At 45.9% G+C, this 25,759-nt stretch overlaps 1 protein-coding gene across 2 annotated transcripts in view; it reads left to right on the top strand.

Annotated features, from left to right (window-relative positions):
* Positions 1 to 2,772: 2,772 nt before the first annotated feature.
* Positions 2,773 to 25,759, top strand: part of ATR (ATR checkpoint kinase) — a 247,690-nt gene continuing 224,703 nt past the window's right edge. The window contains exons 1-3 of one of the 2 annotated variants that reach the window (XM_073579101.1): positions 2,773 to 3,028; positions 11,984 to 12,075; positions 15,946 to 16,095. In XM_073579101.1, coding sequence (XP_073435202.1) covers positions 2,967 to 3,028; positions 11,984 to 12,075; positions 15,946 to 16,095 — 304 coding nt within the window. In that variant the 5' untranslated portion in view covers positions 2,773 to 2,966. The remainder of the gene's footprint in view (positions 3,029 to 11,983; positions 12,076 to 15,945; positions 16,096 to 25,759) is intronic. The other variant, XM_073579100.1, reaches the window with a different exon arrangement.

The following is a 25,759-nucleotide window of genomic DNA, read 5'->3' as shown; positions in this document are numbered from 1 at the left end:
GGCCGGAGCCCTGCACGGCTGGGAGAGTGGCCGGTGCCCTGCACGGCTGGGAGAGTGGCCGGTGCCCTGCACGGCTGGGAGAGTGGCCGGTGCCCTGCACGGCTGGGAGAGTGGCCGGTGCCCTGCACGGCTGGGAGAGTGGCCGGTGCCCTGCACGGCTGGGAGAGTGGCCGGTGCCCTGCACGGCTGGGAGAGTGGCCGGTGCCCTGCACGGCTGGGAGAGTGGCCGGTGCCCTGCACGGCTGGGAGAGTGGCCGGTGCCCTGCAGTGGTGGGAGAGTGGCCGATGCCCTGCAGTGCTGGGAGAGTGGCCGATGCCCTGCAGTGCTGGGAGAGTGGCCGCTGCCCTGCACGGCTGGGAGAGTGGCCGGTGCCCTTCCTTTGCTGGGAGAGTGGCCGGTGCCCTGCAGTGGTGGGAGAGTGGCCGGTGCCCTGCAGTGGTGGGAGAGTGGCCGGTGCCCTGCACGGCTGGGAGAGTGGCCGGTGCCCTGCACGGCTGGGAGAGTGGCCGGTGCCCTGCAGTACTGAGCAAGTGCATGATGACCTGCAGTGCTGGGAGAGTGGCCAGTGCCCTGCAGTGCTGGGAGAGTGGCCGATGCCCTGCAGTGGTGGGAGAGTGGCCGATGCCCTGCAGTGGTGGGAGAGTGGCCGGTGCCCTGCACAGCTGGGAGAGTGGCCGGTGCCCTGCACAGCAGGGAGAGTGCCTGATGACCTGCAGTGCTGGGAGAGTGGCCGGTGCCCTGCAGTGCTGGGAGAGTGGCCGGTGCCCTGCAGTGCTGGGAGAGTGGCCGGTGCCCTGCAGTGCTGGGAGAGTGGCCGGTGCCCTGCAGTGCTGGGAGAGTGGCCGGTGCCCTGCACGGCTGGGAGAGTGGCCGGTGCCCTGCACGGCTGGGAGAGTGGCCGGTGCCCTGCACGGCTGGGAGAGTGGCCGGTGCCCTGCACGGCTGGGAGAGTGGCCGGTGCCCTGCACGGCTGGGAGAGTGGCCGGTGCCCTGCACGGCTGGGAGAGTGGCCGGTGCCCTGCACGGCTGGGAGAGTGGCCGGTGCCCTGCACGGCTGGGAGAGTGGCCGGTGCCCTGCACGGCTGGGAGAGTGGCCGGTGCCATGCACGGCTGAGAGTGTGGCCGGTGCCCTGCACGGCTGGGAGTGTGGCCGGTGCCCTGCACGGCTGGGAGTGTGGCCGGCGCCCTGCAGTACTGAGCAAGTGCCTGATGACCTGCAGTGCTGGGAGAGTGGCCAGTGCCCTGCAGTGCTGGGAGAGTGGCCGATGCCCTGCAGTGGTGGGAGAGTGGCCGGTGCCCTGCAGTGCTGGGAGTGGCCGGTGCCCTGCACAGCTGGGAGAGTGCCTGATGACCTGCAGTGCTGGGAGAGTGGCCAGTGCCCTGCAGTGGTGGGAGAGTGGCCAGTGCCCTGCAGTGGTGGGAGAGTGGCCAGTGCCCTGCAGTGGTGGGAGAGTGGCCGGTGCCCTGCAGTACTGAGCGAGTGCCTGATGACCTGCAGTGCTGGGAGAGTGGCCGCTGCCCTGCTGGGAGGGTGGCCGCTGCCCTGCACGGCTGGGAGGGTGGCCACTGCCCTGCACGGCTGGGAGGGTGGCCAGTCCCTGTATTGTTGGGTGCTCGGTCCCTGCAGTGCTGGGTGCCACGTCCCTGCAGTGCTGGGTGCCACGTCCCTGCAGTGCTGGGTGCCCGGACCCTGTAGTGCTGGGTGCCCCGTCCCTGCAGTGCTGGGTGCCCCGTCCCTGCAGTGCTGGGTGCCCCGTCCCTGCAGTGCTGGGTGCCCGGACCCTGTAGTGCTGGGTGTCCCGTCCCTGCAGTGCTGGGTGCCCGATCCTTGCAGTGCTGGGCGCCCCGTCCCTGCAGTGCTGGGCGCCCCGTCCCTGCAGTGCTGGGCGCCCCGTCCCTGCAGGGCTGGGCGCCCCGTCCCTGTAGTGCTGGGCGCCCCGTCCCTGTAGTGCTGGGCGCCCCGTCCCTGTAGTGCTGGGCGCCCCGTCCCTGTAGTGCTGGGCGCCCCGTCCCTGTAGTGCTGGGCGCCCCGTCCCTGTAGTGCTGGGCGCCCCGTCCCTGTAGTGCTGGGTGTCCCGTCCCTGTAGTGCTGGGCGCTCGGTCCCTGTAGTGCTGGGTGTCCCGTCCCTGTAGAGCTGGGCGTCCCGTCCCTGTAGTGCTGGGCGTCCCGTCCCTGTAGTGCTGAGCGCTCGGTCCCTGTAGTGCTGAGCGCTCGGTCCCTGTAGTGCTGAGCGCTCGGTCCCTGTAGTGCTGAGCGCTCGGTCCCTGTAGTGCTGAGCGCTCGGTCCCTGTAGTGCTGAGCGCTCGGTCCCTGTAGTGCTGAGCGCTCGGTCCCTGTAGTGCTGAGCGCTCGGTCCCTGTAGTGCTGAGCGCTCGGTCCCTGCAGTGCTGGGCGCCCGGTCCCTGCAGTGCTGGGCGCCCGGTCCCTGCAGTGCTGGGCGCCCGGTCCCTGCAGTGCTGGGTGCCCCGTCCCTGTAGTGCTGGGTGTCCCGTCCCTGTAGTGCTGGGTGTCCCGTCCCTGTAGTGCTGGGTGTCCCGTCCCTGTAGTGCTGGGCGCCCCGTCCCTGTAGTGCTGGGCGCTCGGTCCCTGTAGTGCTGGGTGTCCCGTCCCTGTAGTGCTGGGCGCCCGGTCCCTGTAGTGCTGAGCGCTCGGTCCCTGTAGTGCTGGGTGCCCGGTCCCTGTAGTGCTGGGCGCCAGGTCCCTGCAGTGCTGGGCGCCCGGTCCCTGTAGTGCTGGGTGCCCGGTCCCTGCACTGCCACCACTGTACAACAACACACGCCACCGTGTCCAGAGCAAGCAACAGCAAGCAGAGAGCAGACTCAGCAGAGGAGACCTTCTCGCGAGAGTTGAGAAGTTAGTTTTGGCCCCGCGCGGCCTCCATACTGAGCGAGGTCTCTGTCACTCAGGTGGTTTCGGATTGTTTACCCGGGAACTGAGGAAGCAGATGACGGCAGGCTGCTCACCATGGCGGCGGATCCCGGGCTGGAGATGGCCTCTATGATACCGGCCCTGCGAGAGCTGGCCAGGTAACGGAGCTGATAGCTTGCAGCACACATGTGAAGTACGAGCTCGGGGTGTGCGGACCATAGCCGGGGCTGCCGTGTGGTGGGAGCTGACAGTGTGCGGGTCACTGAGGTGATGCGGCAGCGGTTACCTCAGACTGTCATGTGGAATGTCTCCCACCAATCAGGTTCCAGCTCTTATTTTTCAACGCTTCTGTGAAGAGTGAGAGGTATAATCTGATTGGTTGCCACGGGTAACTCCACCCCTGACACAGTTCTGTAACTGGTGTTTTCCAAACATTTACGTTAGCATTAGAAATCCCGGAGACCACCGACCCCAGACAGTATAACAGAGCGGAGACCGCCTACCCCAGACAGTACAACAGAGCGGAGACCGCCGACCCCAGACAGTACAACAGAGCCGAGACCGCCGACCCCAGACAGTACAACAGAGCCGAGACCGCCGACCCCAGACAGTACAACAGAGCCGAGACCGCCGACCCCAGACAGTACAACAGAGCCGAGACCGCCGACCCCAGACAGTACAACAGAGCCGAGACCGCCGACCCCAGACAGTACAACAGAGCCGAGACCGCCGACCCCAGACAGTACAACAGAGCCGAGACCGCCGACCCCAGACAGTACAACAGAGCCGAGACCGCCGACCCCAGACAGTACAACAGAGCCGAGACCGCCGACCCCAGACAGTACAACAGAGCCGAGACCGCCGACCCCAGACAGTACAACAGAGCCGAGACCGCCGACCCCAGACAGTACAACAGAGCCGAGACCGCCGACCCCAGACAGTACAACAGAGCCGAGACCGCCGACCCCAGACAGTACAACAGAGCCGAGACCGCCGACCCCAGACAGTACAACAGAGCCGAGACCGCCGACCCCAGACAGTACAACAGAGCCGAGACCGCCGACCCCAGACAGTACAACAGAGCCGAGACCGCCGACCCCAGGCAGTACAACAGAGCCGAGACCGCCGACCCCAGGCAGTACAACAGAGCGGAGAACACAGACCCAGAGTCACATCCCCGACAATAATACCTCCCGCAGAGCAAGCTTCGGTGCAGAAGCTCCAGTCTGGCTCCTGGTATTTATTTACAAACAGAAATCATGTGACCCACTACGGCCAATCAGTGCCCTCAGCCATGATGTGCCGTCCAGAGGTGGCCCCCTCTGCTGATGGCGATGCCTTGGTACTGCAGGGTCTGCAAGGAATTGCGGTTATTTTGTCACATGAGCTGCAGTTCTAGTTTTTGGGGAATCGTTTAATGTCTAACACTAGAAACGAACCCCACCCCCACATAACCTGAGTTTCTGTGTCAGGACCCTGTGTACGGGGCCGTGTGTGTAACCTCCCATGGGAACCACCACTCTGGGCATAAAAGGGGTTTTACACTTTTAAAAACTTTGTCTCCACATGACAGTCTTCCACTGCAAATGGCACAAGCCAGAGAAAGGAGCTGCGGCGTGGAGCTGTGAAGGCGAGGACTGTCTGCTTCTTTACTGCCAAGAGAGTAGGTTTTACCTGCAGAAAAAAACGCAACATGTGAACATGGCCATACATAAACTTCTTTAATAACTCGGCAGTGAATACAGCAGAGACAGATCAGTGTTATCGTTTCCACCAACACTTAGCTTGTGACGCAGTGGAAGATTTGCGGTATGCAGTGTAATATCTGTGTACTATGGTAGTATAAGCTGCCTGCCAGCCTTGGTATTTGTGTGGGATCGGGTACGTAACCGAGAATTTCCTGATATCATCTCCGTAGAGAGGTTGTCCCCTTTCAGAAAAGGTTTTCTCATAAGCTCCATTTGTAGTAAGTAAAACTATACTGTACCCATGGGCAGAGCTGCTGAACTGATTGATTATCCGCAGCGCTGTCGTCACACACTGAGAGCAGCGACAGATGCTCCACACTAATTCCAGGGGGGGTGCGTAAAGTGCAGGTTTTTTTACTACTATTGGAGCTTGCAGGACAAACCCTTTAGACGTTATTCAGACGTCAGGGATTCACATATGCAAAAAATGGTCCATATATCATCAGTGTCAGTTTTTACCATCAGTGAAAACATACATAAATATGGAATGGCTTCTGCTATTTATTGCACTGTTAATCACGGACAGCACACAGTCTCTGATGCCATCTTGGTTTTCTGATTTTCACAGACCCATAGACTTGTTTGGGTACTTTTCAGCCACGATGCCGATTCAATACAGTCATGCCGCTGTAGCTTTTTTTTTTATGAGCACACAATTTGCCTAAAACACAGATGTAAACAACCCCATAGATTATAATGGGTACGTGTTCTATCCATTAAATGTTCTGCCCCCCGGCTGCACTTTGATACAAAAAAAAACAAAAAGCTGTAAACCTTCCTTTACTCACCTCTACCTGCTCCACCAGCGAGTTTCTGCTCTCGGTGTGGACGCAGAACGTGACACCGACATCACTTTAGCCAATTGAGCTCTGAAAGGGGCATTGTCTTTACTTATAGAGCTGCTGAGCTCACTGATTGGCTGCAGCGCTCTTGACATGACATCTGCTATGGCCGCATCTAGCCTCTTGTTCCCCTGATGAACCCTAATAATCCTGGGGTAAAACATGTCGAATTGGCATATGTGACCTCTATTATAGGTCTGGCTAAATGGGATCTGTTTTGGCTGTATGAATCCCTACTGCTGATCTGGCTGACTTTAAGATGAGTATATAATTACCTACCCGGATGTCTCTATTTAGAGATTCTGTAATAGGAAGCATTATACATTTGATTATGATGTTTGGCAATTTTTTTGTGATGGTATAATTGGTTATCTTCTGCACATACGGTATCCACCTCCTGTGTGGACAATAATGGGAAAACATGGGTTACTGTACCATCCTATAAAGGTAGGACGGAATGATATACTTGACTTTATACTCGTGTCCCCCCCCCCATCTTTTATATTGCTAAACGTGCCTTACACACTGGTTTTGTGATGGGATGCCATTCACTGCTTTGTGGAATTTTGGCCTGATCATGTTAAGCACCTGTATCTACACATTTTTCATTTGTAGTCAGGGTGGTTTTTGGGATAAACCTGTATTACACTATATTTTAGGGGTGTACTAGGGTCTAAAGGGAAAGCCGCCGACAACTAGGGGCACCATACAGTGGAAACGAAGGGTGTCAACCTCCAGACAGGCAGGCAGGGAATATTGTAGGGAATTCTTCTAGGGCTTATTAGTCCATACACATTGTGACTTGACTTTTCCCTAATTAAGACCTTTATCGTGCTGTTTGTGTATGTGTGTGTGTGTATAAAAATTCAAAAAAGTTCATTTTTTTCTCATTAATGTTAATGTACACTTTGCACCCAATCTTCACTGCAAAAAAAAAAGAAATTTAGAAATTTTTGCAAATTTATTAAAAAAGAAAAGCTGAAATAAAATATTACATGGTCTTCGACTTCTTTGAGAGGAAGTGAAAAATTTTGCTGAAATATGGTCAATCTGTTTTCTATGGGACTGGAATCTTTTTCCCTGCAGCAACGCTTTGCCTGCTCCATGTCGTCCAAATGCTTTTTGAAATCAAACTCCTCATCTGATGAGGATGAAGAAACGACGGCAGGACACGAGTCCTCTTGCTCTTGGCCGTCCTGTAGCCCACTCATCCTAACTGCTACCTCAATCAGAGCTTCCTTTCCTTTAGTAAGCTGTTGATCATCCTGCAATATATGATGACTCGGGTCCACATAAACAGCTACCAGAAGAATTTTGTTTTCTAATAGCTGTGTCTCTCTCCGTTTCATTGAAGCAGCAACGCCATCTGCGATTAAACCTCCTCTTTGGGACATGCAAAACAACAAGTGCTTCCACTCCTTTATTAAAATGCCAGGAGTTAAATCCTCAGCTTGTAACTTTTTAGTCACTGTATATGGGTGATGAAGTAATTCCTTCAATTCAGCCACCTGTGTCCATTGACCTTCATGTAGTGTTACCTGAGGGTTGGCCATATCTACAAGTAAGGGTTCAGCTCACGTAATCGCTCAATCATTAAGTAGGTGCTGCCCCACCGAGTGGCTTGATCCATAATTGCCCCTTTTCCAGCACGTCTCTTCAAGATGGAATCAATTTTAGGGGTTCTGGCAGCAATAGCCATATTACTCACTTTTCTAATCAGAGTTCCGGCATGTCCTTCTTGCAGACTATTTCTTATTGCCAGCAGCAGCGTGTGCACAACACAGCGCATGTGATGAATAGGAAAGACGTGTGAAGCAGCTTCAACAAGATCATCTAATTGTAAAGAATCATTTTACTGTTCTTCTGTAGTAAATCTCTGGTTGTTCCTCTGTTATGGGAACAGGACTGTAGCTTTCCATCTCCAACATACTGAATGTGAAATGTTCTAGCTGCTGTTCACTTTCATTATTCTCATTCATGAGTTTAATTGTACTTATCATGTTTGAAGCATTAAGTTACAATAGCAAGATCCTGTTCTTTTTTTTAGTTAATAATCTTGCAGAACTTTTTTCACTAAGGTCTGGAAAAAGTGGCTGCTGTGATAAGCTTTAGTATCTTTTATTGCCAGCGTCTTAGTAACAATTTTTGTTGTCACAAACATATCGAACATGATAGCAAAATAGTGTGCAGGCATCCATTTTAAGAAACATAAAGCGTGTCTTGCAGGGCTGTGGAGTCGGAGTCGGTGCTCATTTTGGTGGAGTCGGAGTTGGAGTCGGTATAAAATGGACCGACTCCGACTCCTAAAATATATAATAAATTGGGTACAGTAATTCAATGCAGGATGTGCTGAATATTTTTTCAGAGGAGTTTGGGAAAGTTATGAAATGTCCTATAAATGGCTGTTATATTCCTGATCTAAGGCTACATTCACACACAGCGTTTTTCCTGTGTTTTTTGAGGATACGTTTTTCAGCTGCAAAAGTTGATCATCTTTTCAAAAAACTGCATCACCTGAAAGGTTTTTGAGCTCATAGATAATGTTCTCAATAGCAAAAGCAGATTAGAAATCTGCTCTATCTATCCATTTATCCATATCTGTCTATCCATATCATATCTGTACCAAAAAGAATGAAAACCGGGTAGTACACCAATATATATTCTGTTCTATCTAAATATCTTGAGTATTGGATCATAAAAATGATTAAATGTCTGAGGTTCACATTGTACTACAATACATTTTTCACTTAAATATAAGCAATATGTGTGGGAGTCGGAGTCGGAGTTGGAGTCGGAGTCGGTGTAAGGGAAATTGAGGAGTCGGAGTCGCAGGTTTGGCTTACCGACTCCACAGCCCTGGTGTCTTGAGAGTGTTTTTAAGATCTTCCTTTTGGTTAAGGGCTTCTTCAATCACTAATTTTCTAATACTTTCTCTTTCAGAGAAACACCAAGTTTGCAGTCCATTTCTCCATTAAGAGCTGTAAAAGATGGTTGTTCAAATAATGATAATGGTACACTGTCCTTTACAACAAACTCAATGAGCTGTCTTTTAAACACATCTGCTGTCATTGTTACAATAACTTTGTCACTTATAAAATATCTCGTAATAACTGATGGTTGATATGCTCTTTCCTCCTCCTTTGCCTGGCGGGAAGTGCTTGTCTCTGGTTTCTTGGTGCTGCTGTGATCTTTCTCAATCACAGCTTTGTAAACTTCTGGGCAGGGCTATGGAGTTGATCAGCCAAACCTCCGACTCCAACCCCTCAATTTCCATAACTCCAACTCCGACTCCCTCATACCAGGGCTGTGGAGTCGGTAAGCCAAACCTCCGACTCCCACTCCTCAGTTTCCATGACTCCATCTCCACCAAAATGGGCTCCGACTCCACGACTCCGACTCCACAGCCCTGCTTCTGGGTGGCAGCGTTGTAAATGTCTTTTTAGATTGGAAGCTCTTGAAGGGGCATTTTTATCACTTCCTGAGTATGCACTGATTTTGGCATCACAGCATTTGTTTTCATCTGGGTCACTTATACACTGACACACACAATGTTTTTTTCTGTTGATTCACCATGAAATGCTCAAATACAGCTGACTTCATAAGATGCTTCTTAGACATTTTGTAATTATATAAATTCGCTCTCAAAATAATTTTGTCCTGTAAAAAAATAAGGGATATTGTAATTCTTGCAAGAATCATGCACTATATAATTTAGGATAGAAATAAAACAATCTTTGCATAAATCAATAGGACAGATACGGTAAGTATAAAGCTTGTAAAATATGTTGTTAGATAGCTTTAATCTGAACTTTCAATGTCAGGCTTGTCTCAAGGTACAGCTCACTAAATGCTTTACATCATATATCTTCACACTCTGAGGCGGGAGGGAGCATGTTTGTGCTGAATCATATTCCGGAACACACACACATGTCCTCACTGATCCTGTTACTGTATTTCTGAATTTGAGATGTTAGAAAAGTTTTTTCCCCTTATATTGCATGTATAGTGTATATAAGTTATCAGAGCAGCTAATTTCTCCAAACATGTGCTCAGAGGAAAAAAGCAAACTAAAGCATCAAGCATACAGAGACAACATATACTAGACTACTGATTTATGCACAGTTTATTGAAAGTTTAGATATGTTTTAAGAAGTATTTTCCTTAATCTTGCTTTCCTGTTCACTCCAGAAGTTCTGAGATGAATGCAGGCATTCCTTCCCTGTGTAATAGAAAAAGTCTCCAAATCATAATATAATTAATTATAGATGGCATAAATGCCACATTACTAGTAAAAGAAGTGCATAGCAGCAACAACTCATAAATTAGTCATGAGAAACCGGAGAAACTGGAGTCTAGGCTAATTAGCAAAGAATTAACAAATTTTTATTAATCATAAAAAGTGACATACAATGTCAATATATGCAAAAAGACGCACTGAACACAGTATATAAGTGAGCAGAATGGAAAAGAAGTACTTATATAGTAAAAAGTGACCTCAGAACCCTAGAGCGTGGCATAAATATCCTGAAATCACGCTTAGTGCATATAGGGTAATGTAAATATGTATATACTGCCACCAGTCGCAATAATCTAAATGGACGGAATAGTCCCAAGTATAACAGGCATGATGCTATACCACAGATGCCGGAGTTCCTCCAATTATAATCAATGTCATGGGTAAACAGATCCGGCAATGCTACAATAGTGTGGGGGGACCCCGAACACTGTGGCACAAAAAAGGACTAGAGATCCATTACTGGTAAAAAATATATGGGGCAGAACAGTTGGGAAAAGTGAACCAACCAAATTAAGTTACTAATATGTAATTACCCGTCTTGCTTCTAGGCGTGAAGGCAGGAAGAAAACCCCAACGCACGTTTCGATGTATAAATCTTCTCAAAAAAATCCGCAGCATGCTCATTAATTTGCGAAATCACAGCGATTCCGCCCACATAGGAATGCAATTGTTCTGCTTACTTTCCGCATGTGGCTGTGCCCACCATGCGAAAAGTAAGCAGAACATTTGCGGATGGTACCCACGGTCCGGAGGAGAGGAGACTGTCCTCCGGGCTCTGGGTACCATATCCCTGTAAAAAATAGAATTAAAATAAAAAAATTGTGTTATATTCACCTTCCGACGTCCCGCGCAGCGTCCTCAGGCTTCAGCAATACACGCGGCAGTTCTCGTTCCCAGTAATGCATTGCAATGACCTTTGCTGACGTTGCGTCTCGCGATGCTGTACGTCATCAAAGGTCATTGCCGCAATGCATCACTGGGAACGGGACCTGTCGGAGCATCGCGGAGTCCTGGGGACGTTGTGAGGGACGTCGGAAGGTGAATATAACCCGATTTTTTTTTTTTTATTTTTTTTTTTAATTATTTTTAACATTAGATCTTTTTACTACTGATGCTGCATAGGTGGCCTCAATAGTAAAAAGTTGGTCACACTAGTCAAACACTATGTTTGACGAGTGTGACCAACCTGTCAATCAGTTCTCCAAGCGATGCTACAGATCGCTTGGAAAACGCTAGCATTTTTTCTGCGGGAAAATCTCAGGAATTTAAAATGCGATTTTCCCGCGGAATGGAATTCCGGCATTCTCGCGGTAACGTCCGCTGGAATTCTGCTATGTGTGAACTTAGCCTGAGGCAGAGCAGGTCTTATTCTGATGCAATTTGCAGATCTGACCCTGCCATTTTAATTCTGCATTTCTAGCTATTTTCTATGAGACTGGGACTGCTCCGGAAAAAAATGCATACAAAACGCTCATTTTTTGCGCAAAAAAACCGCACGGAAAAAAATGCGCGTTTTCTGGAAAGGAGTCCGGTTTTCATGCAGAAATTTTCCACATACAGTACATGTGCACGTAGCCTCACTGGGCCTCGCTTCATGAGATCCAGGAGTATCCTCTCCATAACAAATGACGGAGTAGTGGTTTCCTTGCCAAACAGATCCATCAATCACTTTTCAAAGAATCTATTCGTATCCACGGGAATCCTACTAATCTGACATTGTCATTAGTGAATTTCTAAGTCATCCGCCCAAACCCATAGGGCTGGGACTGTCTATCACCGTGTTTAAATATTGCGGTGTACTGAAGGAAGAGCATCTTCCAGCTCACTAACTCTATTCCACAGCTCTAGTGCGTTCCGCACCTTTTGCAGATTGTGGCACATTATATTGTCTCTTGTATATGCCTAACCTGGCTATTGTGTTACATTAACTTATTTGTGCATTCTTCATTGCGATTAGATTAGATCAATGCCAACCCTGGTGGATTACATGCTTGAAGCTAGAAAAAAGCCTCCGTGTAGGCCAGTACGTGGTGACATGATGGGAGCTCCATAAAGCTTTTAGCACTTTTCTACTTGGAGACTGTTAAACTTCTTTTTTAGCTTTGTAATTTTTCCTGGAAAGCGGATCTGGATGCTTTGCTCATACATCCACATACAAGTTTGTGTTTTTCTTGTACTTGCTGTATAAATCGTATTGTACATGACATGTTGTGTGCCTTGTTTTAGTGCCAGCTCAGACTCCTATGAAACAGTAGTTCAGAAACCAAGACAGATTCTGTGCCAGTTCATAGACCGGATCCTTACAGATGTCGATGTCGGTAAGTGATGTTATATTAATGTAATGCTATACTGGGGCTGTATTCCTGTGCAATATTGGAGTGAATGGGAGTCTAAAGGACCTCTTCTACTTTTTGCCTCCTAACTTGACTGGAGGAATGGTCACGCTAGAGATGTTAAGTATCAAAAAATAAGTCTGTTTTCCATTTGACCGAGATTTTTTTTTTTTAACCTGTTTAAAAATGAGATCTAGATCAATAACTTAGAATGCTTTCTGTTTGCTATATGTGGTGCAAAAGCTTACAGAACAAATATTAAATGAATCCATAAGCCCCTCCCCGTTCACCTATCCTTATGTATACCTGTGATACGCACTATAGGATATTTTTTTGTCCTGTCTGTCCCCGTTGAGCATGGGTACTTACTTGATCTGTGTCTCCACTTGTAAGACAACCATTTCTGAAATACTTTGTTCCCCAATATAAAATAAAAATACTCTATACTTACCTCCTGTACTGCAGCAATATCGGTGCCCGGTCTCCCGAAGATCACTTGACGTTGTTATGCCACGAATGACCTGCATCCAATCAACAGTCGCTAATGGGCTGCTCTGCTCTCACTTCTTTTTGATGTCTGAGGTTTGTCCAGAAGAATTGAGAGCACAACTGCACGTTAGAGACCGCTGGCTGCACAACCATGTCATATGAGCCTCGGGAGACCCAGCTTCGACATCGCTGGAAAGGTGCCAGGGCGGGAGGTGAGTATAGGGTAACTTTATTTTGCATTGAAGAATATAGTATTTAAAAAGTGGCTGCCTAAGTAGTGGATGACTCTTTTAAGAACACTTATCACTAGTCTGTGGCTGCTCTTTTTATTTAAGAAATCAGTTACAGCCACAGACTGATCATTGTACTATTATGTGGCCAGAATTGCTCCACATGTCCCTCTCATGGCCCTGACTTTCCAACAAATGTCGGGTCCAAACTTCCAGGTTGTGGCATACAGAGTTGGGATCCCACAATCCTTCATGACCCCACTAACTGTGAAAGAACGGGAGCTTTGCACTATCTCGGCACTGCCACATCTCTTACTAAGCGGTTACCGAGTGGTAACATCATTAGAGCGGCTAATGTTCGGTTACCACTTAGTAAATGATGCGACAGAACTTGGTTAGTGCAAAATGTGAGATCTTGCCCTTTCACAGCAAGAAGGACTACAGAGAGTTGTGAGACCCCACTCTGCATGCTCTGATTCCTCCAGTTGGAAGTTTAGATCTGACTTATCTTAGAAATTTCAGAGAATCCGAGGCACCAGATAATTTTTATTGGGACAAAACGTCTTCCACCCTTAAAATTACATACCGTATATACTCGCGTATAAGCCAAGATTTTCAGCCCATTTTTTTGGCTGAAAGTCCCCCTTTTGGCTTATATGAAAGTCATATACGCCAGGGGGTCAGCAGGGTAGGGGGAGCGTGGGTGTCAGATCATACTTACCCCCCGGCGCGTCTCTGCAGCCAACCCGCTTCTCCGCTTCTCACTTTCTTCCTTCAGTGGTCACGTAGTACCGCTCATTAAAGTCATGAGCATGAGTATGGCATATTCATGACTTATGAGCGGTACCACGTGAACGCTGAAGGGAGACCGTGGGAGAAGTGGGGGGGGGCTGCAGAGACCACACCAGGAGGGGGTAAGTATATGCAGTATTCACCTGTCCCCGGTCCATCGCTGCTCGCCGCTGTCTGCCGCGTCCTCTGTCAGTGACTGTTCAGGTAGCAGAGGGCGCAGCATGCTTTAACCATGTCATCGTGACCTCTGCTGCTTGTATGTCACTGACAGGACGTGGCAGACAGCGGGAGCCAGGATGGACCGGGGACAGGTGAATATCTGAGGTGCCGGGGCCCTGAGCCAGCGGTGACCCCGGCAGCTGGCCCCCAGCGACGGAGAGGTGAGTATGTCATTTTTTTTATTTGCAGCAGCATATGGGGCCTACTCTATGGAGCATTTTATGGGGGGCATAATCTATGGGGCATTTATGGGGGGCATAATCTATGGAGCATCTTATGGGGCATGATCTATGGAGCGTCTTATGGGGGCATGATCTATGTGGCATCTTATGGGGGCATAATCTATGGAGCATCTTATGGGAGCGTAATCTATGGAGCATCTTATGGGGGCATAATCTATGGGGCATTTTATGGGAGCATTTTATGGGGGTATAATCTATGGAGCATCTTATGGCGGCATAATCTATGGAGCATTTTATGGGGGCATAATCTATGGAGCATCTTATGGGGGCATAATTTTTGGCGCGTCTTATGGGGGCATAATCTATGGAGCATCTTATGGGGGCATAATCTACGGAGCATTTTATGGGGGCATAATCTATGGAGCATTTTATGGGGGCATAATCTATGGAGCATCTTATGGGGGCATAATCTATGGAGCATCTTATGGGGACATAATCTATGGCGCATCTTATAGGGCATAATCTATGGAGCATTTTATGGGGGCATAATCTATGGAGCATCTTATGGGGCCATAACCTTTATTGAGCAGCATATGGGGCATATTATTCTATGGAGCATCTTATGGGGCCATTATTAACCTTTGTGCAGCATTATATGGGGCATATTTTGTATGGAGCATCTTATGGGGCTATCATGAACTGTATGAAGCATTGAATGGGGCTCCTGATTCAATATGGATATTCAAAAACATTTAACCTACTGATGTCTCAATTAATTTTACTTTTATTATTATCTATTTTTATTTTTGAAACTTACCAGTAGCTACTGCATTTTCCACCCTAGGCTTATACGTGAGTCAGTAAGTTTTCCCATTTTTTTTGTGGTAAAATTAGGGGGGTTGACTTATACTCGGGTCGGCTTATACACTAGTATATACGGTATCTTAAATACAAAAATGAGGCAGACAATGCTAAGTTTTGGCCATAATAGGCATTTATCAAGCCAGAAATATATTGATAAAAATTCTGCCATATTTTCATTGTACTTCTTTTTGCTTGAAAAATGCCTATTATGGCTGAAAGATCGCATTGTCTGCCTCATTTTGGTATTGTGGATATGTAATTTTAAGGATGGATTAAAAGCTAAGTTTTATCCGAATACAAATTTTCTGTTGTCTCGGAATCGCTGGAATTTCTACTGCTTTGCACCTTGTGGGGGGTCAGGCTGAGTTAGCATGGAGCTACCTATGAAAATCGCTCACTGGATCGTTTTGCTAGAAAGTCAAGACGTTTAGGGGTACATTATGAACTCTTATAATTTGTAATTACCTTGACAGGTGTATATATACTGGCTTGGTTGTATACATGTGTATATGTTGTTTATGAATAATAAACCAAATAAAAAAAAAACCAACAATAGACCATGATATGAAAAATAGGCCATAGGGGAACATAATTGATAAGTGAAGTGTGATTGTGACCATAACACATCCATATGATTGGGGATGATTTACTGATCTATGGACCCATGATAATTGTTCTCTGCACAACCCCTTCTTGATTAAGTTTAGGTGCACATGTTCGACATCCGATCCATGCATTGTCTAAGAGCTGTGCTACATTTTGTGTGCTATTTTTGCACAGTTGATCCCATTTTAAAGGATCATACGAATTTCTGCTTTAAAATGAACAGGAAAGATAAAAAGAGCATCTTTGATTTTACACAAAATTCATCAACCCACTTGCACCATTTTGAAGAGTTCAGTACAAAATCGGCAATAAAAACCAAAAGGCAAAAACGAAAAGTCACTTTAAAAAAAGCACAAACTTTGAATTGGCGCCTAAATTTTGTGAAAAATCCAAACAATTGATAGAGTGCATGATAAACTCACGTGAAGTCTTCTGTTAACATTCATCTTTTGTGTTTGTTTTCTTTTCTCTAGTGGCTGTTGAGCTGTCAAAAAATATCGAGTCTCAACCAAGTTCAGTAATGTTGCTGGACTTCATTCAGCAGATTATGAGGTCATCCCCTCGTATGTTTGTCAATTCCATCAATGGCTTTCAGTCCCATGAAGCAGATCTCAGCTGTATCGGTAGGTTGCTTTATTTACTGATTTATAACTTTAACTGTCTAAAATAATGGCAAAAAAATCCATAAGAGCAGTGAAGATATATTCCAGTCAGCAGTCTTAGACTCAGATTACATAGCCAATTTTGTTGTAATGTGACATTTGCACAATTTTAATATAACTCACTTGTACCTCCTTTTTTTTCTATTTATCTAAAAAGTGTACCCATAAATAAGATTGCATGAAAGTTGTTTTTCATTTGTAATTTTGCACTTTATGTGCACTTAATTAAAATTGCCATGTATTTTAGGGTTTTAATTTGTTTCCTCACTTACTTTTAAATGGTAGTCTGTCTCCCCCAAAACTGAAGTTGAATGATTTAAACCTTTTATATAGGGAACTTACCATATATATTCGTGTATAAGCCGACTCCCCTTAATTTTGCCACAAAAACTGGGAAAACTTATTGACTCGCGTATAAGCCTAGGATGGAAAATGCAGCAGCTACTGGTAAATTTCAAAAATAGATACCAATAAAAGTAAAATTAATTGATACATCAGTAGGTTAAATGTTTTTGACTATCCATACTCAATTAGGAGCCCCATATAATGCTCCAAAAAGTTCATGATGGCCCCATAAGATGCTCCATACAAAATACACCCCATATAATGCTGCACAAAGGTTAATGGCCCTATAAGATGCTCCATAGAATATGCCTCCATAGATTATGCCCCCATAAGATGCTCCATAGATTATGCCCCATGAAATGCTCCATATAAGATGCCCCCATAAGATGCTCCATAGATTATGCCACCATAAGATGCTCCATAGATTATACCCCCATAAGATGCCCCATAGAATATGCCCCCATAAGATGCTCCATAGATTATGACCCCGTGTGCTGCTGCTGCAAATAAAAAACAAACGACATATTCATTTCTCTGTCGCTGAGGGCCAGGTGCCTGTGTTGTGCTGGCTCAGGGCCCCGGCACCTCAGATATTCACCTGTCCCCGTTCCATCGCTGCTCGCCGCTGTCTGCCGCTTCCCCTGTCAGTGACTGTTCAGGCAGCAGAGGGTGCGGCACGCACTAACTACTTCATCGTGCCCTCTGCTGCCTGAACGTCACTGACAGGGGACAGCGACAAACAGCGTTAGACTGGGGACAGGTGAATAGTGCTTATACTTACCCCCTCCTGGCATGGTCTCTGCAGCCCCCCCGCTTCTCCACGGTCTTCCTTCCTTCCTTCAGCGGTCACATGGTACCGCTCTTTAAAGTCATGAATATGCGCATATTGATGACTTTAATGAGCCGTACCACGTGACCGCTGAAGGAAGGGAGACCGTGGGAGAAGCAGGGGGGCTGCAGAGACGTGTCGGGGGGGTCAGTATGATGTGACACCCCCCCGGTATAAGACTCGCGTATAAGCTGAGAGGGGGACTTTCAGCCCCAAAAAATGGGCTGAAAATCTTGGCTTATACATGAGTATATACGGGAGTCTCTATAGAATCATAATGTTACTTTAGATTTTAGTAAATATGTTTTACATGTTCTTGCTTTGGAGCACTGTCTGATCTGACTCCCCTGCCCTGATCGTACTGACATTTAGAAGGGCCGAGCATCATCTGCATACATAGCATCAGTATGTGCAGGGGTAGAGTTCTCCTCTGTCTTGTGTGTAGTGCTCGCTCGCCACATAAAGGATTGGACAGCAACATGCGACCACTGCACTCAAGCGAAGAAGATGCGCACACTAAAGTTGTAATTCTGTGTGCTGCAAATGGCTGCTATACACAGGAGATGGAGAAAACATAGCCCTGCATATACCGACACTGTCTATACAGAAGCTCGGCCACGCTAGGATCAGGGCTGGTGAGTTAGATCAGACCACTTTCCAAAGCAAGCGCTGCCAATCACCATGAGAAGAGGGGTGGAGTACTGTAATTGAGGGGGTGTAAAGGTGCGCCAAGCCATTGGCCATGCCATGGCTGCACTGAAACACCCTCATTTACTTATGTAAAAAACTGTTTTCCTATAAAACACATTTACTAAAATCTACAGCGCCATTATGAATTTTTTAGGGGTTAAATCCCCTGTATGAAAATCTGTATAGTTTAGCATCAGTTTTTAGGTGATGGCGAGACGCTGTTAAGGAGCAGTTCTTGCTCTCTTGGAATTGAACTGTCATTTTAGTATAAGGCCATATTCAGATGTTCCTGATTTTTCACGTACGTAAAAACACGTTAGTTTTTACCACCAGTGTTTCATCAGTGATTCTAATTGATAATCAAAATAGATGACATGGTTTCTCCTATCCGTTATACTGTTATTCACAGACCGCACAGAGGGCATCCAAGAGATATCCCTGATTTTCCCATAGATATTTCGGTAATTTTGATCAGTGACTCCAATCAAAAGCAGACATGTTCTATCCCCATAACATAAAATCACAGAAAACGTCCATCCGCATGAAACCTAAGGCCACTTATCGAAATGGCCACTATGTAATCTATAATTTCCACAACAGCAGGCTCCCAGAGATGGGGTGTGAAAGGTGGCTCAATCAGCTGCTGTGGATGCCAGGAACATATAGAGAAATTACCCAATGCATTTGTATTAGTAATTCTAGTGACCAAGTTCATGAGCTATAAGAGAGCATGAAATGCTCTTTTTAATCAGTTCCTTATAAACCTCCCTTTACATGCCCATTTCTTCGTTATTTATTCCATAGGTGCTTGTACTTTATGGGTGGCTGGCTGTGGACAGCCTGCTCACTCTGATCCTCACTGCCACATGCAGTGAAGGAAATAAGTATTTGATCCCTTGCTGATTTTGTAAGTTTGCCCACTGACAAAGACATGAACAGTCTATAATTTTAAGACTAGGTTAATTTTAACATTGAGAGATAGAATATCAAAAATAACATCCAGAAAATCACATTGAATAAATTATATAAACTTACTTGCATTTTGCATTGAGAAATAAGTATTTGATCCCCTACCAACCATTACGAGTTCTGGCTCCTACAGACCAGTTAGACGCTCCTAATCAACTCGTTACCTGCATTAAAAATAGCTGTCACATTTATAAAAGACTTTGGTCCACAGACTCAATTAATCAGACTTTAACCTCTACAACATAGGCAAGAACAAAGAGCTTTATAAGTATATCAGGGATAAAGTCATAGACCTGCACAAAGATGGAATGGGATACAAAACAATAAGTAAGATGCTGGGTGAGAAGGAGACAACTGTTGGTGCAATAGTAAGAAAATGGAAGAAATACAAAATGACTGTCAATTGACATTGATGTGGGACACCATGCAAAATCTCACCTTGTGGGGTATCCTTGAATCAGCCTAAAATTACATGGGGGGAACTTGTTAATGATCTCAAGGCTGGGACCACAGTCACCAAGAAAACCATTGATAACACATTATGCCGTAAAGGTTTATAATTCTGCAGTGCCCGCAAGGTCCCCCTGCTCAAGAAGGCACATGTGCAGGCCCGTCTGAAGTTTGCCAATGAACACCTGGATGATTCTGTGAGTGATTGGAAGAAGATGCTGTGGTCAGATAAGACAAAGATTGAGCTCTTTGGCATTAACTCAACTCGCCGTGTTTGGAGTAAGATAAACGCTGCCTGTGACCCAAAGAACACCATCCCCACTGTCAAGCATGGAGGTGGAAGGATTATGTTTTGGGGGTGTTTCTCTGCTAAGGGCACAGGACTACTTCACCGCATTAATGGCAGAATTGATCGAGCCATGTACCGTAAAATCCTGAGTGACAACCTCCTTCCCTCCGCCAGGACGTTAAAAATGGGTTGTGGCTAAAGCCCCCATCACACACAGCCATCTCGCTAGCGAGATCGCTGCTGAGTCACAAGTTTTGGGATGCAACAGGGATCTCACCAGCAAGATCGCTGTGTGTAACACTTACCAGCGACCGGCCCCCCTGCTGGGTATCACTGATCGTCCTGGAATGGCCAGGACATTTTTTTGATCGCTAGTGTCCCGCTGGCCAGCACGCATCGCTGCGTGTGGCAGGCGGGAGACCAGCGATCAGCGCTTAAAAACCCGATGTGTACCTTAGTTACCAGCGCGCTGGTGCAGGGAGCTGGTAAACAAGGTACACATCGGGTTTCTAAGTGCCGCACGCCGCTTAGAAACCCGATGTGTACCTTGCTTACCAGCTCCCTGCACCAGCGCGCTGGTAACTAAGGCACACAGTGGGTAACTAAGCAACGAGCGTCGCTTGTTACCCGCGTGTCGCTGGTGCTGATCGCTGGTGAAGGTGCCTGTTTGACAGCTCATCAACGATCATGTAGCGACAAACCAGCGATCCTGACAAGGTCATATCGTTGTCGGGATCGCTGGTGCGTCGCTATGTGTGACAGGGCCCTTAGTCTTCCAGCAAGACAATGACCCAAAACATACAGCCAAGGCAACAAAGGAATAGCTAAAAAAAAAGCACATGAAGGTCATAGAGTGGCCTCTAGCCAGTCTCCAGACCTTAACCCCTTAGTGACAGAGCCAATTTGCTACTTAATGACCAGACCAATTTTTACAATTCTGATCACTTTCAATTTATGAGATTATAACTCTGTAATGCTGTAACGGATCCCGCTGATTCTGAAAATGTTTTTTTGTGACATATTGTACTTCATGTTAGTGGTAAAATTTCTTTGATATGACTTGTTTATTTATGAAAAAAATGGAAATATGGCGAAAATTTTTAAAATTTCACAATTTTCAAACTTTTATTTTTATGCCCTTAAATCAGAGAGATATGTCACACAAACTAGTTAATAAAATAACATTTCCCACATGTCTACTTTACATCAGCACAATTTTGGAAACAATATTTTTGTTTTCTTAGGACGTTATAAGGGTTAAAAGTTGACCAGTGATTTCGCTTTTTTACAGAACCATTTTTTTTTTTTTTTGGGACCATATCACATTTGAAGTCATTTTGAGGGGTGTACATGACAGAAAATACCCCAAAGTGACACCATTCTAAAATCTGCACCCCTCAGGGTGCTCCAAAACACATTCAAGAAGTTAATTAACCCTTTACGTGCTTCACAGGAACTGAAGCAACGTAGAGAAAAAAAATTAACATTTAACTTTTTTTCACAAACCTTTTACTTCAGAACCAATTTTTTTTTTTCCTCAAGTGTAAAAAGAGAAAATGAACCTCAAAATTTGTTGTGCAACTTCTCCTGAACACACCTATACCCCATAACTGGGGGTAAACCACTGTTTGGGCGCACGGTTGAGCTTGGAAGGGAAGGAGGTCCGTTTGACTTTTTCAATGCAGAATTGGCTGTAAATGAGATTGGACGCCTTGTCGCATTTGGAGAGCCCCTGATGTGCCTAAACAGTGGAAACCCTCCACAAGTGACACAATTTTGGAAACTAGACCCCCCCAAGGAACTTTTCTAGATGTGTGGTGAGAACTTTAAACCCCCAAGTACTTCACAGAAGATTATAACATAGAGCCGTGAAAATAGTAATATTTTTTCCACAAAAATGATCTTTTCGCCCCGAAATTTTTACTTTCTCAAGGGTAACAGGAGAAATTAGACCCCCAAAGTTGTTGTGCAATTTGTACTGAATACGCTGATACACCATATGTGGGAGAAAACTACTGTTTGGGTGCATGACGGGGCTCTGAAGGGAAGTAGTGACTTTTTGGAATGCAGACTTTAATATAGAATGTTCTGCGGGCGTCATGTTGCGTTTGCAGAGCCCCTGATTTGCCTATACTGTATAAACCACCCACAAGTGACCCCATTTTGGAAACTAGACCCCCCCAAGGAACTTATCTAGATGAGAACTTTGAACACCCAGGTTTTTGACGAAAGTTTATAATGTAGAGCCGTGAAAATAAAAAATAATTTTTTTTTCCACAAAAATGATTTTTTAGCCCCCAATTTTTTATTTTCACAAGGGTAACAGGAGAAATTTGATCCCAAAAGTTGTTGTCCAATTTGTCCTGAATACGCTGATGCAAGAAAAAAAAAGTGTTCAGCTCACCCTTTGTACTTCCATGTTGCTTTCAAGCACGGGCCACAGCTCTGTCAGGCAGTAGACAAAATATGGAAAAGATGGTTCAGCTCAAAAGGGTAAAATGCAAAATATTTTATTTAGATATCCATAAAATAGGTATACAAAATACAAAAAATGCATATACCCGACCGGAAAACCGGAGGGAAGGTTGAGGAGACACTACGCATTTCGAACCAAAAGTTCTTAAACTCAGTATAGCTCCAAGGGAAGGGGTGTGAGAATCTAACTAGTACATACAGGTGGCACTAATTAACATGTTATGCACATTTAAAACCACCAAATAAAACAAACACAATCAATAGTGCAACGAGTTCTTTCCATAAATTCAATCCAGTGGGAACACATGCATCTAGAAGAAGAATCCATAAGGCTTCTTTATCCCGTAGTTGTTTTAATCTATTTCCTCCACGAATGTGTCTCTTTACCTGTTCAATAGCAAAAACATTGAAAGACGACAAATCTCTATTGTGTGACATAATAAAGTGTTTGGAAGCATTAGATATGCTGTGCACCGTAGGGTTAATAACATCATAGATGTGTTCTCGGACACGTTCCTTTAATTTTCTGATGGTGGAACCTACATATTTTAAATTGCATTGTTTGCATTCTATAATATACACTACATGATCTGTGTTACAGTTCAAATAATCATTAATAAAAAAAACTTTATTAGTTAAACAGTTAGAAAAAGACAGCGTTTTAGTCGAGTGTGAACAGGTTTTACATGGAAAAAAACCGCATCTGAAAAAACCCTTGGTTATTAGCCAATTTGTTTTAGTGCGCTTATTGGATCTGAGGAGACTAGGTGACAGAAAATTACCGAGTGTGGGACCACTTCTGGAAACAATTTGAATCCCATTTGCTAAAATTTTGTCGATAGTGTCATCACTTCTGAGTAAATTTAGATTGCGAGATACTATATCTGAAATGGATTTTAAAAAAGTGCTGTAGGTAAGCACTAGAGTGGGGCTATTATTCTTAGACCTAGAGTTAGATCCAGAGTCAGATCTGTTTCCTTCATTAGGCAAAGATGCATCATGTGAACTTGGTTCAACAATTAAAAGGGAATCACGCAGTTTTTTTCCCACAATTTTATGGGCTCTATGGAGAGACCATTTGGGATAGTTGCGATTCCTCAGTCTGTTCTGCATGCAGACACTTTCCTGTTCATAGGAGAGAGAGTTACTGCAATTGCGTTTTGCTCGAATAAGCTCACCAACAGAGATTGATTTAATAGTGTGAACAGGGTGGAAACTGTCTGGTGTTTCCTGCAGTTTTTTTCCGATAAGTAGAACTGGCAATAGTACAAGAAGGTATTCCTACTAAACACAGATTCAAAAAACACATATTTTACTGTCAGCCGAAAACGTAAATTTTAAATTGAAGGGATTAGAATTTAAATAATCCATGAAAAAATGTATGTGATTCACGTCTCCCTTCCAGATTAACAGAAGGTCATCTATAAATCTAGAATAATATTGAATAGAATCTGTAAAAGGATTGCTAATATTGTAAATGTACAGCTCCTCCCACCACGACATGACAAGGTTTGCAACAGAAGGGGAGAATTTCGCCCCCATGGAAACACCTGAATTCTGTAAAAAAAATTTGTTGTTGAAAGAAAAATAATTGTGAGGAAGAAGAAAACTCAAAACCTGCACAATAAAATCAGAAAAATCACTGGTAAAAAGACCATATTTCTGTAAATGAAATTTAACAGCTGTTAAAGCCCCATGATGAGGTATACTAGTATACAATGCAGTTACATCGCAACTAAGCCAGGACCAAGTTTTATCCCAGATGATGTTGTGAAATAATTTCAGGACATCACTGGAGTCTTAAAAAACCAGGTGTGTGTCGCTGATACCCCATATGTTGGGGGAACCACTGTTTGGGCACACGGAAGAGCTTGGAAGGGCACACGGCAGAGCTTGGAAGGGAAGCAGCACCGTTTTGACTTTTTCAATGCAGAATTGGCTGGAATTGAGATCGGACGCCATGTCACATTTGGAGTGCCACAGATGTGCCTAAACAGTGGAAACCCCCAAATTGTAACTCCAACCCTAACCCCAACACACACCTAACTCTTATCCCAACCCTAACTATAACCATAACCACAACTCTAACCCCAACCTTAACCCTAACTTTAGCCCAACTCTAACCCTAATGGTAAAATTTAAAGAAAAAAGAAATACATTTTTTTTTAATTTTATTATTTTTCCCTAAGAGGGTGATAAAGGGGAGTTTGATTTACTATTTTTTTATTTTATTTTGATCACTGTGATCGGGTCTATCACAATGATCAAAATGAACCAATAGGAAAAATCTCCTATTGTGGGTGCTGGCCGGCAGATCATGGCAGGCGCACTGCACATGCGCCCGCCATTTTCTTACCGGAAGAAAACGCTGGCGGCCGTGGGTGGAACCAGGAGGGCCCAGGGACACCGGGGAGGATCGGGATCTCTCTCCTCTGATGTGCGATCACACATCAGAAATTAAGAAATTAAATGGAAAATCAGCCTTTTTTAAGTACCCTTAACTGCCACCGTTAAAAGGCGTATCGGTGGTTGTTAAGGGGTAAATCCCATAGAAAACTTAGAAAGAGAGTTAAAGCTCCAAGTTGCCAAGCGACAGCTTAAAAATCTTAATGAATTAGAGATGATCTGCAAAGGGGAGTGGACCAAAATTCCTCCTGACATGTGCGCAAACCTCATTATCAAAAAAAGTCTGACTGCTGTGCTTGCCAATAAGGGTTTCTTTATCGCCTCATTGGGGGACACAGGTTACCATGGGTGTATGCTGCTGCTGCTGCTGCTAGGAGGCTGACACTATGCAAAACGAGAAAATTAGCTCCTCCCTGGCAGTATACACCCACCGACAGGCACTAAGTACCTCAGTTTGTGCTTAGTGTCTGTAGGAGGCGGACCGGGATCTCCCCAGATCCGCAGTTAACTATCCTTTTTTCCTTACAGATTTTTGTTGTGTTATTAATCTTTTCCATTTGTTTTCCAGATACAACGTCGGAAAACAGGGTGTAATTTCTCACCCTGCCTTCCCATATCGGGCGGCTGAGCGAGCAATGTGGTGTCGCCCACATCGCACCTCTTAGTACCGCAGGCAGGACCCTTTCCCTATCACCATTCGGGTGCTACGGGCTGATGTCAGGTGGCTGGTCCTAGTCAATTCCCCTCCTCACCCCTCTCCCGGGGTGAGAAGAAGACGGTGGTCACCGGCGGTGGCCTTCCCCCTTCTAGCAAGGGGCTGACGCCGTCTTCTGCACTGCTCGGACGCAGTGCGGGTATAGAGGATCTTCCTTCCCAGCAGCCTTTCCCCTATTCGTGGGGCCCCTGTGGTCATCCTCTTCGCGTTCAAGAAGTGGGCGTCAGGTAAGTGGTCTGACTGCCATCACCGGCCCCGTGCTCCTTCACATAGTAGCTATCGGCGCCGCTGTTAACCCCTCAATTCCTGCACTCCCTTTAAAAAAAAAAAAATTGCGCCCTTTCTTTTCCCAGGCGCGCGCCTCGCCAGGTTCTTTGCTCACCAGCCGCATCCGGGAGCTCAGCAAGGGTCCCCCGCAGCTACTGCCAGTACCTACTGTTATCAGCGGCCTCACGGG

This window comes from Dendrobates tinctorius, unplaced genomic scaffold (genome assembly GCF_039654945.1).
Source record: "Dendrobates tinctorius isolate UK_male_01 unplaced genomic scaffold, ASM3965494v1 ptg000060l, whole genome shotgun sequence".
Lineage (NCBI taxonomy): Eukaryota > Metazoa > Chordata > Amphibia > Anura > Dendrobatidae > Dendrobates > Dendrobates tinctorius.
The sequence above is the reverse complement of the archived record's forward strand: the minus strand, read 5'-3'. Positions and strand labels throughout refer to the sequence as shown.